Source organism: Bos indicus, chromosome 9 (genome assembly GCF_029378745.1).
Source record: "Bos indicus isolate NIAB-ARS_2022 breed Sahiwal x Tharparkar chromosome 9, NIAB-ARS_B.indTharparkar_mat_pri_1.0, whole genome shotgun sequence".
NCBI lineage: Eukaryota > Metazoa > Chordata > Mammalia > Artiodactyla > Bovidae > Bos > Bos indicus.
In genome coordinates, this window is record NC_091768.1 from 42,052,692 (window position 1) to 42,068,499 (window position 15,808).

Below are 15,808 nucleotides of genomic sequence, written 5' to 3' on the forward strand. Positions count from 1 at the left end.
TGTTTAGAGATATTTTGGTTAAAACTCATAATGAGAAACCAAGAGAGATGGCGTTCAGTGATTCATGACTGACTTGTTGAAGGCCACATAACTGTTAACTCGGTGCTATTTTTAGAACTAAATAAGGCCCTCTCTTTCTGTAGTACACTCGTGTACTCAGTGTACCTCTTCAGAGCAGCTAAGGAACATCTCTTTCCATAAGCCTTTCTTCCGAAGACCTTTGTAGTTCTATAACACAAAGGGTGAATGCGAATGCCAGGCTGTCTGAATATGACTGAAGGGAGAAAGAGGTAAAAATTCCTCCTCCCCAGATGGTTCAGTGTAACACCATTACTGGTTAAAAAAAATTCTCCTTTCTCCTCTATCATAAACTGAGACCGTTGTGAGCTGTGTGTATTGAGTTGCTGCTACTGCTACTGCTAAGTTGCTTCAGTCGTGTCCGACTCTGTGCGACCCCATAGACGGCAGCCCACCAGGCTCCCTTGTCCGTGGGATTCTCCAGGCAAGAATGCTGGAGTGGGTTGCCATTTCCTTCTCCAATGCATGGAGGTGAAAAGAGAAAGTGAAGTACCTCAGTCCTGTCCGACTCTGAGACACCCCATGGACTGCGGCCTACCGGGCTCCTCCATCCATGGGATCTTCCAGGCAAGAGTACTGGAGTGGGGTGCCATCACCTTCTCCAACTGAGTTGCTAGAGGAGACCAACTTGCCTCATTTGGGATAAAGGAATCCTGGCCATAGATCTACCCACTAACTCGCACAGAATAACAGGAAATAATGCACTACCAATTTAAATGCATAATTTCAGAGAATCTTAAAATTGGAAGAAACTTTAAAATTCAACCAGAGCAATTTCCTCACTTCATTACAAATACATTGTGAGGCTTAGATGAGATGTATGAGTCACCCAGGGCCTGCCTTGAGGTAAAGTGAAAAGTGAAAGTCACTCAGTCATGTCTGACTCTTTGAGACCCCCATGGACTATATAGTTCATGGAATTCTCCAAGCCAGAATAATGGAGTGGGTAGCCGTTCCCTTCTCCAGGCGATCTTCCCAACCTACGGATTGAACTCAGGTCTCCCACATTGCAGGCAGAATCTTTACCAGTTGAGCCACGGGTAGGCATATAACTAATGTTAGTTCCCTACTCTTGAAAGTTCTCTGGGCCTTTATTCTAGGCAATCAGACACAGGAGTTTCTGCACTCGGGTCCAGAAATATTTTTTCAAAAGTTTTGGGTGTGATGCCCTGTTTTTAAGCTTATATTCAGTACTCACAGATTTATTTTGAGCTTATATTCAGTACGTATGGATTTTTCTATTTTCATTCCAATAATCAATTGCACTTATGGTAAGCATCTTAGAAAAAGCATTTCAGAACTACCAAAAAGAACAGTCAAATAAAGAGAAAATAATTCTTAACCTAGAGTATCTTGTATCATTATTATTGTTGCTGTTATTTTTACTACTACTATTTTAACACTGGGATACAGAAGGATACAGAGGACACAGAATAAGCATAAGACTTTGCTTGCCTTGATGCGATAACTGCTCTCATAAGAAATAAAGACCAAGAAATAACATATTACCAATTTAAATGCACAATTTCAAACCCTAAAACCAAAACAAACTTTAAAATTTCAACTCAACCATTCCCTTCCTTCATCACAGATAAGTGATGAGGCTTAAATGAGATGTGTGAATCCTTTATTTTTTATATAACACTTGAAAAAAAAAAACTTCAAATATCTTTAAAGATATTATTTTGTAATCATAATATTATTTCCTTTACATCATGATGTAGGGGAAATGTGAATCCATTGATTAGAATATAGGGTAGGCAAGCTTCCTACAAAAGGAAGAATAGTAAACATTTTAGGCTTTGCCAGCCATATAGGCTGTCTGATGCATTTTTGTTGTTTTTTTTTCTTTAATAATTTCATTTATTTATTTATTTGTTTATTTTTGGCTGTTCTGGGTCTTTTCTGCTGTGCAGGCCTTTCTCTGTTTGTGGTGAGCAGGGGCTATGCTTCATAACAGTGTGCAAACTTCTCATTGCGGTGGCTTCTCTTGTTGGGGGACACAGGCTCTAGGTGCCTGGGCTTCAGTAGCTGATAGTTGAGGTTTCCAGGCTCACAGCACAGGCTCAATAGCTGTGGGCTGAGTTGCTTCACAGCACGTGGGATCTCCCCAGGCCAGGGACAGAACTTGCCTCTCCTGCACTGGCAGGTGGATTCTTTACCAATGAGCCAACAGGAAAGCCCTCTTTTCCTTTTTTTAAAAAATATAAAAATCTTTTTTTTTTCACTGGCCATACAAAAGTAGATGGGTCAATTTGCCCTGTGCAAGTGATGCTGTGCTGACTCAAGGACTAGATAACAAAATTAAAGTCATAAGAGATAAAGTATTAGTTTCTAAAAACTGATAAAATCAGGAACAGAATTGAAATACTCACACTTAACTCAGTATACCATTCTACATCTATGAAACATCTCTACCTTACCTGAAATTCATCAAAACATAAGAGACATGCTTCTTCACTAATTTCTTCAGCTATAGGAGCTATTGGATCATATGATTTAGCCATGAATCCTGGTTTCCTCTTTGGCAAACTCTGTTTAAGGCGGTGTATTCCTTAAATGGATGAAATTAAACACAAATCAAATATTGTACTAAAAGTACATTTTAGACACCTAAGTACACACTTTTTAAACCTCTAAATGAAACAGCGTGAATATACAAATGAAGTTTAAATTTCACATATAAGCAAATATGATTATTGAGGCTGGTTGCAATTTCTCTACCTCAAAATAAGTTGTTCACATATTACTACATCCCCATGGTTGTAAGGACACTCTGTGATCATTCCATCTCCACTCTTCAGCCACTTTGGAGATGACAAAGTGACAGAACAGATGATTAGATGGTGGCTGATGGATCAACAGATGGATCTTAGCCCTGAGGACTTCAGGGATGCAGGCACAGGAGGTCACCCTGCCCTCTATGTCTGGCACGTCTAATCAGGATGTTCCCTTACTTCCAGCCAGGCCCACTTCATTCACTATATGTTACTAAACGCTGAAAGTATTTGAAGAAAAGTATAATATTCCTGCCCTGAGGAGGTTACAGTATGGCTGGTAAACAAATAATGCAAAGATGAAATAATGTAAGACCACTGACAAAGCAATAAAGCATACATACAAGAACAAACTGAATGCCCGCATGCTAAGATGACATGGAGGAAAGGGCCTAATCAAGAATACCCTGGTGAGACAGGTGAGGCTTTAACATTTCTTACTAATCCTTAGTAGAGGAAATGTCTGGCCTTCACAGAGTAACCTCTGTTCTCTGATTTGGAAGGAATGAATTTGTCTCTAGGACCAACTCTGGACACACCACTAATTATTTCAATATAGCACAAAACAAATGAAACTAAATAAAATCTTACTTTTAGCAAAAATCTAATTTTTTAGATTAAGAACTTTAAAATGAGGAAAATTACTTTGCTGTGTTTGGCCACTTAAAAATCACTTCTTTCAGATCATCAACTTACTTTGGTGAACGTCTAGCATGAAACCGTGAAAATGAACACGTTTTTTCCTCTTCATTTCCACATAAGCATAAAACATGTCCATCACCATTGTTTTCCCTGTACCTTAAAAAAAAAAAAAATACTATTAAACAGTATGTACTGATTGCTCTAGCGGTTGTTCATTAGCTTTGGGATAATGAACCCACACTCTGCTACTGGAAAACTTAACACTATGTTACTTTTTTTTTTTTAAGGAGTGTTTATTTCTTATGTTAAACTACCTAAAAATAAAATGTTGATATTATTCTTTTTTGTTAAAATCCTGTTTTTAGGAAATACATCTAGTTAGCACTCTGGGGACTATTTCCTCCAGAGAACTATGTTCATAACTGGCAAGAATTACAGATTATTTATCAGTCAGTATCTCTTCTGAAAGGCACCAGTATAAATAAAATAATTATTTTATTATTTAAAATAATAATAAATAAAATAAGTAATGGCCCTTACTTAGCATGAGAAAAAGTGTCAGTCACTCAGTCATGTCTGACTCTTTTCGACCCTGTGGACTGTAGCCCACCAGGCTCCTCTGTCCATGGAATTCTCCAGGCAAGAATACTGGAGTGGGTAGCCCTTCCCTTCTCCAGGGTAAGTTCCAGACCCGAGGATCAAACCTGGGTTTCCCACATCCTAGGCAGATTCTTTACCATCTGAGCCACCAGGGAAGCCTGTGGAACTGTCTCAGGCACTATGGAAAATTCACCAGTAAAAAATAAGAAAATATAGACTAGCATCTAACATAAAAACTGCAAATAAATAATAGCTGTAGATTAGAGCTGGATAATTGACAATTATAATACTTTTTTTAAAAGCTGAGAATATAGGCTTTTGAAAGAAATTCAGATACAGATACAGTTAAATTCAGATACAGTTAACCTTTATAATTAAATTATCCAACTTTAATAATTTTAAAGTTAAATAAATACACACTCTCTGAAACTTTTAATCACTATGATCACATTAGCAATTGAAGAATCAACAGCCTGAGCATTTAACAAGGTATGCACCGGAAGCCTATTCCCTCACAGAAAGCCCAGAGCTTTGAGGACACTGAAAGTGATCAAGTTCATTTCACACCCAGCATTCCCCAGCAGGCAGGCCAGGGAATGCTGGTCTTGTCTCTCATCCTCATGGCTTCCTCTATTATCCCTTGCACACTGTTGGTGGGAATGTAAATTGGTGCAGTAGCTATGGAAAACAGTATGGAGATAGCTTTAAAAACTAAAAATAGAACTACCATATGATCCAGCAGTTCTACTCTTGGGCATATATCTGGAAAGAATGAAAACACCAACTTTAAAAGATGCATGCATCCCAATGTTCACAGCAGCACTATTTACAGCAGCCAAAATGTGGAAGCAACCCAATTGCCCATCAGCAGACAACTGGATTAAGAAGATGAGTCCTATGTCATTCCAGATTTTAGCTTGCAGGCACTTTTCAGATTGCTGCACAGAAAGAGATAAAATACCCAGGTCTAACTGAGTTGGGCTAAGAGATCAGGATTGTGGGAGCCCAAAAATGCAGGTGAAATTTGTGAGGCAAAGAGCCCGAGAGGAGGCAGTTCTATAATGAAAGAGCCCCAGAAACCAACACGTGGGCACTCTTGAGTCTTTCACTGAGTAACAGCTGTTCACATGTAAGGTGATACCTCATAACGTGAGCCAAAGAAAGCTGTGAGATGAGCCATTTCCAGAGACAGTGATACATACAACGACTTGAATGATGGTACACTGAATTATGCTGAGTAAAAAAAAGAAAGCCAATCTTAAAAAGTTACAAGCTTTCTTATTTATATAACATTCTTGAAATGACACAATTTTAGAAATGGAGAACAGATTAGTGGTTGCCAGGATGTAGAAATGGAGGGTGAATAGGTATGGTTATAAAATGATGGGCAATACAAGGAATTCTTGTGTTAATACAATTGTTCAGTACCTTGACTAAAGCAGTGGCTATATGAACCTACATAGGTGAGAAACTGTATAGAAATAAATATACACACCTAAGTGAGTACAGCACAGCTGATGTGGAACTCCCAGAAACAGAGGGCAAAGTGCATTCCTTGCAGTATGCCATTTTATATAAGGGACATGAATATTACCAAATTTTTATATCCTCGAGGACTACTGAAACCAATACCCTGTGGATACCTAGGGATGACTATATAATTAAAACTGGAGAAATCTGAATAGGATCAGTGAATTGAATCAATGTCAATATCCTCATTTTGATATTTATACTACACTTTTGCAAAATGTTGCCTTAGTGGGGAAATGAGTAAAGTGCATAGAGATTTCTCTGCATTACTTCGTATAACTCCATCTGAATCTATAATTATCTCAATGAAGTTTTCAATTAAAAAAAATACTTCAAATGAATCAAGCTGGCATGCAAGTAACTTATTTAACTACCTGTCACAATAAAATTCAACATATAAAAATTAGATAATCCTGGAACCCTCCTATACTGTTCAGTTCAGTTCAGTTGCTCAGTCGTCCAACATTTTGCGACCCCATGGACTGCAGTACCTCAGGCCTCCCTGTCCATCACCAACTCCCAGAGTTTACCCAAACTCACGTCCATTGAGTCGGTGATGCCATCCAACTATCTCATCCTCTGTCATCCCCCTCTCCTCCTACCTTCAATCTTTCCAGGCATCAGGGTCTTTTCAAATGAGTCAGCTCTTCGCATCAGGTGGCCAAAGTATTGGAGTTCTCAGCTTTAACATCAGTAGTTCCAATGAACACTCAGGACTGATCTCCTTTAGGATGGACTGGTTGGATCTCCTGCAGTCCAAGGGACTCTCAAGAATCTTCTCTAACACCACAGTTCAAAAGCATCAATTCTTCAGCACTCAGCTTTCTTTATAGTCCAACTCTCACATCCATATATATTTATATTAAACTGAGATAATGAATGGAAACTAAACTTATTGCTGTAAGTTTGAAATAAGTTTAGTTTTGCAATGCATTCACTGTGTTGTTCAACTTAAGCTTACGTATGTCACATACGAATCATAATGTTATATATGAATTATGTCTCAATAAAACTAGAAAAACGTGTCAATTTAAAAAAAAATTAGATAATCCTGGAATCCCCCTATACTGTTGGTGGGAATGTAAAGTAGTACAGCCACTATGGAGAACAGTATGGAGGTTTCTTAAGAAACTAAAAACAGAATTACCATATGACCCAAAAATCCCACTACTGGGCATATACCCAAAGAAAACAATAATTCAAAAAGATATATGGGGACTTCACTGGTGGTCCAGTGGCTACGACTCCCTGCTCCCAATGCAGGGGTCCTTGGTTCACTCCCTGGCCAGGGAACTAGATCCCACATGTGACAACTAAAGGTTCAGCAGGCTGCAACCCAAACCTGGTACAGCCAAATAATAAATAAAATATATTAAAAAAAAAAAAAGAGAGATGCACCCCAATGTTCACTGCAGCACTATTTACAATAGCCAGGACATGGAAGCAACACAAACGTCCATAAGCAGAGTAATGGATAAAGAAGATGTGATACATATACACAATGGAATGATATTCAACAATGAAAAAGAACAAAATAATGCCTTTTGCAGCAACTTGGAGGGCCTTAGAGATTATCACACTGAGTGAAGTAAGTCAAACAACAGAAAGACAAATATCATTTGATATTGCTTACATGTGGAATCTTAAAAAAAGGGAATAAGTGAACTTATTTCCAAAACAGAAGTAGAGTCAAAGATATAGAAAACAAACTTAGAGTTACCAGAGGATAAGGAGAGGGGAGGGATAAATTGGGAGATTGGCACTGACATATATATATACTGTGCATGTGTACTAAGTTGCCTCAGTCATGTCTGACTCTTTGAAACCCTATGGACTGTATAGCCTACCAGGCTCCTCTACCATGGGATTCTCCAGGCAAGAATACTGAAGTGGGCTGCCATGCCCTCCTCCAGGGGATCTTCCCAACCCAGGGATCGAACCGAGGTCTCCCACATTACAGGCGGATTCTTTACCATCTGAGCCACCAGGGAAGCCCATATATATACTGTTATATGTAAAACAGAAAACAATTAGAACCTGCTGTATAGCAAAGGGAACCCTACTCAGTACCCTGTAATGGTCTATATGGGAAAAGAATCTAAAAAGGAGTGGATGTGTGTGTATATATATATATATATATATATAAACTGATTCACTTCACTGTACAACAGAAAGTATCACAACATTGTAAATCAACTACATTCCTGTTAAAAACTTTTAAGGATTATATGATTCTCACAATGTTTGAAAAAAATTTTGAAAAAATTCAACACAAATTCACAGTAAAAACTCTTAGCAAACTAAAAAAAAGAAGCAAACTTCCTTGACCTCATAATGGACAAATACCAAAAAACCTACAGTGAAAAGATACTCAACAACATTTCAAAAATGCAAATTAAAACTACAATGAGATATGACTTCATATCCATTACGATGGATATTATGAAAACAACAAACAAAAACAGGTTGATAAGGATGCGGAAAAATGTGGAAACTTGTACATTACTGGTGGGAATGTAAAATGGTGCTGTTGCTATGGAAAACAGTATGGCAGTTCCTCAAAAAATTAATCATAAAATGATCAGGTGATCTAGCAATTCTACTTCTGGATATATACAAGACACCTGAAAGTTGGGATTCAAACAATATTTGTACATCAATGTTTACAGCTGCATTATTCACTAGTCAAAAGATGGGAACAACCCAAACATCCATCAGTAGATGAATGAATAAACAAAATTGGTATAAACAATATGACAGAATATTATTTAGCCTTAAAAAAAGCATGAAATTCTGACACACACTACAACATGGATGAATCTTGAAGACACTATGCTAGATGAAATGACTCAGAAACAAAAGGATAAGTAAGCATTATACAATCCCACTTACATGAGATACCTAAAGTAGCAGTGAGTGATCCAAGATCACTGCAGATGGTGACTGCAGCCATGAAATTAAAAGACTCTTGCTCCTTAGAAGAGACAATATGACCAACCTAGACAGCATATTAAAAGGCAGAGGACATTACTTTGCCAACAAAGGTCCATATAGTCAAAGCTATGGTTTTTCAGCAGTCATGTATGGATATGAGAGTTGGACCATAAAGAAAGCTGAGCGCCAAAGAATTGATGCTTTTGAACTGACGTGTTGGAGAAGACTCTTAAGACTCCCTTGGACTGCAAGGAGATCCAACCAGTCCAACCTAAAGGAAATCAGTCCTAAATATTGACTGGAAGAACTGATGCTGAAGCTGAAACTCCAAATCTTTGGCCATCTGATGCAAAGAACTGACTTACTGGAAAAGACCCTGATGCTGGGAAGATTGAAGGCAGGAGGAGATGGGGATGACAGAGGATGAGATAGTTGGATGGCATCACAGACTCGACGGACATGGGTTTGAGCAAGCTCCAGGAGTTGGTAATTGACAGGGAGGCCTGGCGTACTGCAGTCCATGGGGGTCACAGGGAATCGGACACAACTGAGCAACTGAACTGAAAGTAGTCACATTCCTAGAGACAGAAGTAGAATGTATATGTTGCCATGACAACAACAACAAAAAACTAATACATTAACACCCACACAGACACACAAACACACATACCCTATAGTCAACATCATACTTACTAGAAAAGACTGAACATTTCTCCCCAAAATTTGACACAAGGATACCCACTCTCATGACTTCTATTCAACACTGTACAGCATCCTAGCTAATGAAATGAGGCAAGAAAAAGAACTACTGAACAGAAGGCATAGACATTGTAAAGGAAAAAAGTAAATTCTTTTATTTACAGACATGATTGCATACACAAAAAAATTTTGAAGAAGCTACCAAATAACCACTAGAGTTAATAACTGAGTTTAGCAAAGTCATCAAAAAATCAATTGATTCTACATATTAGCAGTGATCAACTGGAAATTTAAATGTTAACATACAATACCATTTGCTAAAGCTTTTGACTGTGTGGATCACAACAAACTGGAAAATTCAAGAGATGGGAACACCAAACTACCTTACCTGCTTCCTGAGAAACCTGTATGCAGGTCAAAAAGCAACAGTTAGAACCAGACATGGAACAACAGACTGGTTCCAAATAGAGAAAAGAGTACGTCAAGGCTGTATATTGTCACCCTGCTTATTTAACTTCTATGCAGAGTACATCACGTGAAATGCCGGGCTGGATGAAGCACAAGCTGGAATCAAGATTGCCAAGAGAAATATCAATAACCTCAGATTATGCAGATGATACCACCCTTATGGCAGAAAGTGAAGAACTAAACAGCCTTCTGATGAAGGTGAAAGAGGAGAGTGAAAAAGCTGGCTTAAAACTCAATATTCAAAAATCGAAGATCATGGCATCCGGTCCCATCACTTCATGGCAAATGAGAGGGGATAAAGTGGAAACAATGACAGATTTTATTCTCTTAGGCTCCAAAATCACTGTGGATGGTGACTACAGCCATGAAATTAAAAGATGCTTGTTCCTTGGAAGAAAAGCTATGATAAACCTAGACAGCATATTAAAAAGCAGCAACATTACTTTGCCAACAAAGGTCCGTCTAGTCAAAGCTACAGTTTTTCCAATAGTCACGTATGGATGTGAGAGTCAGACCACAAAGAAGGCTGAGGGCTGAAGAACTGATGCTTTGGAATTGTGGTGTTGGAGAAGACTCTCTAGAGTCGCTTGTACTGTAAGGAGATCAAACTAGTCAATCTCAAATGAAATCAATCCTGAATATTCATTGGAAGGACTGATGCTGAAGCTGAAGCTCCAATATTTTGGCCATCTGATACAAAGACCTGATTCATTAGAAAAGACTCTGATGCTGGAAAAGATTGAAGACAGGAGGAGAAGGGGATGACAGAGGATGAGATGGTGGGATGGTGGCATCACCAACTCAATGGACATGAGTTTGATCAAGCTCTGGAAGATGCTGAAGGACAGGGAAGCCTGGCATGCCGCAGTCCATGGGGTTACAAAGAGTCGGACACAACTGAGCAATGACCAACAACAACCATTTGCAACAGCATTAAAAAACATAAAATACACTGGACACTGGAACAAATTTATTGAAACACATGGCAGACCTCTGTACTACAAACTAAAGAATACCACTGAGAGAAATTAAAGAAAATATTTTAAAATTAAGAAATATACCATGGTGATAGATTGGAATGCTCAATATTTTAAGTTATCAATTCTCTGTAGACATTGATCTTTAACATGTCTTTAACAGACTCCCAGTTGAAATCTCAGTATCCTAAGATTTTTTTTAAATGAACAAATGAATTCTAAAATGAACATGGAAACACAAAGGCAATAGAATAGCCAAAATAATCTTGAAAAAGACAAAATTGGAAGACTCACATCACACTTCAGTGTGCATCAGCAATGTCCAGGTTATAGGAAATCTTACAGGATAAAGAAGTTTATACGTGTGTGGTGTGCACACACCCAAGGATATACTACCTCAGGATGTAAAGTAAATTACTACCTGTGAGCCACGTCCAAAAAAGCCATTGCCACAGCTTGTAAACCTTGAGTGAGCAAAGGCTGTGTCTGCTTTCATTCACCATTACATTTCCAGAAACAACAGACAACGGGGCACAAGGCAGGTGCTTATTTGTCAAGTAACTGGAAGAATGCTGGGGAAAAGTAGGGAAGAAACCAACACTAAATTTCCCTTACCTCACAATTTTGCTTTGGCATCTGCTGCTACTGCTGCTAAGTCACATCAGTCATGTCCAACTCTGTGGGACCCCATAGACGGCAGCCCACCAGGCTCCTCCATCTCTGGGATTCTCCAGGCAAGAACACTGGAGTGGGTTGCCATTTCCTTCTCCAATGCATGAAAGTGAAAAGTGAAAGGGAAGTCGCTCAGTCGTGTCCGACTCTTAGCGACCCCATGGACTGCAGCCCTCCAGGCTCCTCCATCCACAGGATTTTCCAGGCAAGAGTACTGGAGTGGGGTGCCATTGCCTTCTCCGGCTTTGGCATCTACAGAATCCTAAATAAAACCTTGTAATTTTCTCAAGATAAGACAATCAATCTTACTAGGGGAGTCATTTATAAAACCTAAAACTCTTGTGCATGATAAGTTGCTTCAATCATGCCTGACTCTTTGCAACCCTATGGACTGTAGCCCACCAGGCTCCTCTGTCCATGGAACTCTCCAGGCAAGAATACTGGAGAGGGTTGCCATGCCCTTCTCCAGGGGATCATTCCAACCCAGGGATCAAAGCTGCATCTCATATCTCCTGCAATGGCAGGAGGGTTCTTTACCACTAGTGCCACCTGGGAAGCCATGTAAACTCTAGTAAGTTCTAACTTTTAAGCCCATAGCTGGGAAGCCAAAAATCATTACTCAAGAGCCTCCTCTAGTGGTGCTCTTTTCACAGGTGACACCCTGCACCCCCGACTCCCCCATAGAAGGAGCTGGAAGTGGTAGCTTCCACCATTACCTCCCACTTAGCAGAATTTTGCTTTCCAACTCCTAACCTTAAAACCAGTCTACCTTTCCACTGGTAAAATTACTAGTGTGAAACAAGTGAGGTTAAACCAGGAGACCGCAAAAAAGGGACTTTATTCTCTTCTGATACATGAGAGAAATCATTAACCCTGTCATCACACATTCTGTTAGTCTAGAGCTGAAACCTTGCTGTAAGAAAGCCAGCTGTAGGATAAGAATGAAGCCACAAAATACTGCTACTGCAGCTTTTGGTTTTTGCATGAGATATAATAAGCTTTTTGTTAATGAAACATCTCAAGATTGAACCATGATGATATCAACGTTCCTGGGGTTCCCTAGCCTATCTGATCGATTATCTCAACACACCTATGAAGATAAGAGCAGAGTGAGGTGGGTATAACAGAGCCCAAGCCAAGGGCAGGAATAAGGAGAGGAAAAGGGATTGCTATAAAACAGACATCTTTTCCATCAAGTCTCTTTAAAATTGAATACTTGTTTCCCAAGTCTAAAAAAGAAAAATAACAAAGAATAAGAGCTTGTGAAGACATGCCGAGGCTACTCTCCCAGCCAGTAAGCCCCACAAAAATGAAAATTTGACCTATCTTTTATTATCTATTTTGTAAGAATTCTAAACTAAAGAGTAAAGCCACCAAAATGTTCACCTCACTTCCTGTTTCAGAATTCCTTTCTCTTCCCCTCTCTACATTATGAAGATGTGCATAGCCAAAGATTACCACACATCCAGCCTATGTGAATATACCATGTTATCACATCTTTTCTAATTCTTTCAAACATTCAGATGAATTATGTTTATTGTACCTCCCTTCAATGTGTTAGAATATGGTTGTATTTTCAAAACTAAAATCCAACAACCTCCATATTTGTGCTTTTTTTTTTAAGTCCTTTTGCAGAAGTGGAAACTGTTGTGCTTTACTAAGCATCTTCATTTATGGTTAAGTGGTTAAAGAAACAGGGGAAACAAAGATTCTGATTTTAGCAATCACTGAACATGAAAGTAAAGGTACAGGAAGTAAATGTTCTCCAAAGAGGCAAAAAAATGAGAGATGACTACAGAATGAGATCTCCTAGCGATAGCCAAAGGTGCAGACACATAATCTGATCAAGTACCTGATATAAATTAGATGCTGAGTAAGCATACATTGGTCTCAGAAATACCAATTAGCTGATGAACAAAGAAAAAGAATAGTTTGAGATTCTTTCACATTTTTAAAATCTACAAGTTTCAAGAACTTAAAAGAGAAAAACAAATACCATATATTTACATGTATATGTGGAATCTAGAAAAATGGCTCAAATGAACCTATCTGCAAAGCAGATACAGAGACAAAGAGATAGAGAACAAACATATAGACACCAAGAGGGGAAAGGGCGGATGGGATGAATTAGGAGATTGGGCCTGACGTATATACACTACTATGTATAAAACAGAAAACTCAGGAGAACCTACTGCACAGCACAGGAAACTCTACTCAACGCTCTGCAGTTACAAAGAGGGGATACATGTGTACGTATAGCTGACTCACTCTCCTACGTAGCAGACACTAACACAACATTGTAAAGCAGTTAAACGCCAATAAAAATGTTTTTAATAATTTAGAAAGAAAGATAAAAGAACTTCAAGAATCTCTATCATTCCCTTTTTAAAAACTGAACACTAATCATTTATTAGATTTGCTAAATCTATAAATGTAAAACAGACATTTAGAGGCATTAATAAACATCAGAATAAGAGAGAGGACCGAGAAAAGAAAAGAACAGTTTGACCTTTAAGGCAGTGTAACTACTTATTCAACTCCTGCTGCTGCTGCTGCTAAGTCGCCTCAGTCGTGTCCGACTCTGTGCAACCCCACAGACGGCAGCCCACCAGGCTCCCCCGTCCCTGGGATTATCCAGGCAAGAACACTGGAGTGGGTTGCCATTTCCTTCTCCAATACAACTCCTATTATCCTAAAATTCTTACTAAGATAATAAACCTCTGCCACCACTTCCTCACAATGAAAATCTGTTATGGCTACAAGGGAGTCTGAGGCTTGTTGATCAGTCAAGGACTAAAACTGATGCAGTTCTTGGGGTCAGACACAAAGAGTCAGACACGACTGAGCGACTGAACTGAACTGAAAACTGATCTCGTTACATCAAATACTTTGAGTATGCCAAATAAAGAAGTGATTGGCAAGCTGTAAGGCCAGATGACAGAAGAGCCACCTTCATGGCATTCGTGAAGGTGGATAACTAGGGAAAGGTTTAGGACTAGAACAAAAGGATTTGGTTGAAGGAAAATCGAAACCAGAAAACAGACAACTTCATCAATAATGAAGTCAAGGAAGAAGCAAGACAACTGATTAGGAAAATCTATTACAGAAAGGCTTACCAGGTGGTGCATTCGCCCGCCAATGCAGCAGATGCAAGAGATGTGGGTTCAATCCCTGGGTCAGGAAGATCTCCTGGAGTAGGAAATGGCAACCTACTCCAGTATTCCTGCCTGGAAAATTCCATGGATAGAGGAGCCTGTCGGGCTACAGTTCACAGGGCTGCAAAGAATCGAACATGACTGAGCACGCCCACATATTAGAGAAACTGACAGTTCACAAAGTTTCCAAGAAAATGAGTCTTCATGCCCAATGACTGGAAGTGCGAGAAGGAAATGTTACCACTTATATGTTTAGAGTGTGCACTCATCAATAGACTGAAGATGACTAAATTAGGGGCAAGAGTTTAGATTATGAGTAGAAGTATTAGTGGAAATTAAAATTAAAATGAGCAACTTATTAAGTTATTAAGCTGAGTCAAACAGCACTGAGCAATGAGATTCTGATTTATCAAATAACCTATCTAGAGATGATTTCTGTCACTGAGATCAATTCACTTTATTCATTAAATAGTGTTTGCACCTAACATGCTAACTAATCATGCCTTCAACTACAGTCACAGCTCATGAGAAATAAAAGTAAAACCTAAGAAATCTACAATCCTCTCCTCTCCCCTGTTTTACCTCATCTCATCCTATTCCTGCTGGTGGTGTGTTGAAAGATAGAAATGGAAGTTTTCTCTGAGTGAAAGCTAGGAAACTTTTTGTTTAGACCACTTAAAACTTATTTTAACACACTTACCCACATCTCCATAAACATACAGGCCCCTTGGAGGTTTGCTCCTTGAAAAAAGCTGCAAATTAAGAAAAAATTATAAATCTCCAATGTGGAAATAAATGAATATCATCATACACAGTGTTCCTAACCAAGCTATATATAGGAGTGAAACAGGCTACTGCACACAGTAAGTACAAAAAACTTGACATAAAAGGCTATGATGCCCCACTTACATTTTAACATAGAAGGCAAGAATCAGTAGCTCAGAGCAAAGCTCTGAAGTCACACAACTTAAGTTTACACCTCCTTCACCAAACTAACCATGTAATCATTCCACTCATTTGCAAATGGGCTCCCCAAACAATGACAGCCTAGTTCATTCCCAGCAAGCAAGAGATCGGAAGACTTTTTATGGAGAAACTAAATGGTTTCCAGAGAAAAAGGCACTTGTGTGTTGGTTTCTCCCAAAGAAAGAACGGGATCCCTATCAGATCACCTTACAGTAAAGTACGCTAGTCAACAAATCTCTTAAGAGTCAGCCTTCAATCAGCTCATTAGTATCTGAAATGACACTAAAATGATTTGACAGCTCAGAATCAA

General features: G+C 38.9%; 1 protein-coding gene across 1 annotated transcript in view; it reads right to left on the reverse strand.

The window, feature by feature from the left end:
• AFG1L (AFG1 like ATPase) overlaps positions 1-15,808 on the reverse strand; it is a 197,836-nt gene that overhangs the window by 137,167 nt on the left and 44,861 nt on the right. Inside the window, exons 3-5 of the mRNA XM_019967261.2 lie at positions 15,233-15,284; positions 3,552-3,653; positions 2,502-2,632 (exon numbers count right to left, since the gene is read on the reverse strand). Coding sequence (XP_019822820.2) covers positions 2,502-2,632; positions 3,552-3,653; positions 15,233-15,284 — 285 coding nt within the window. The remainder of the gene's footprint in view (positions 1-2,501; positions 2,633-3,551; positions 3,654-15,232; positions 15,285-15,808) is intronic.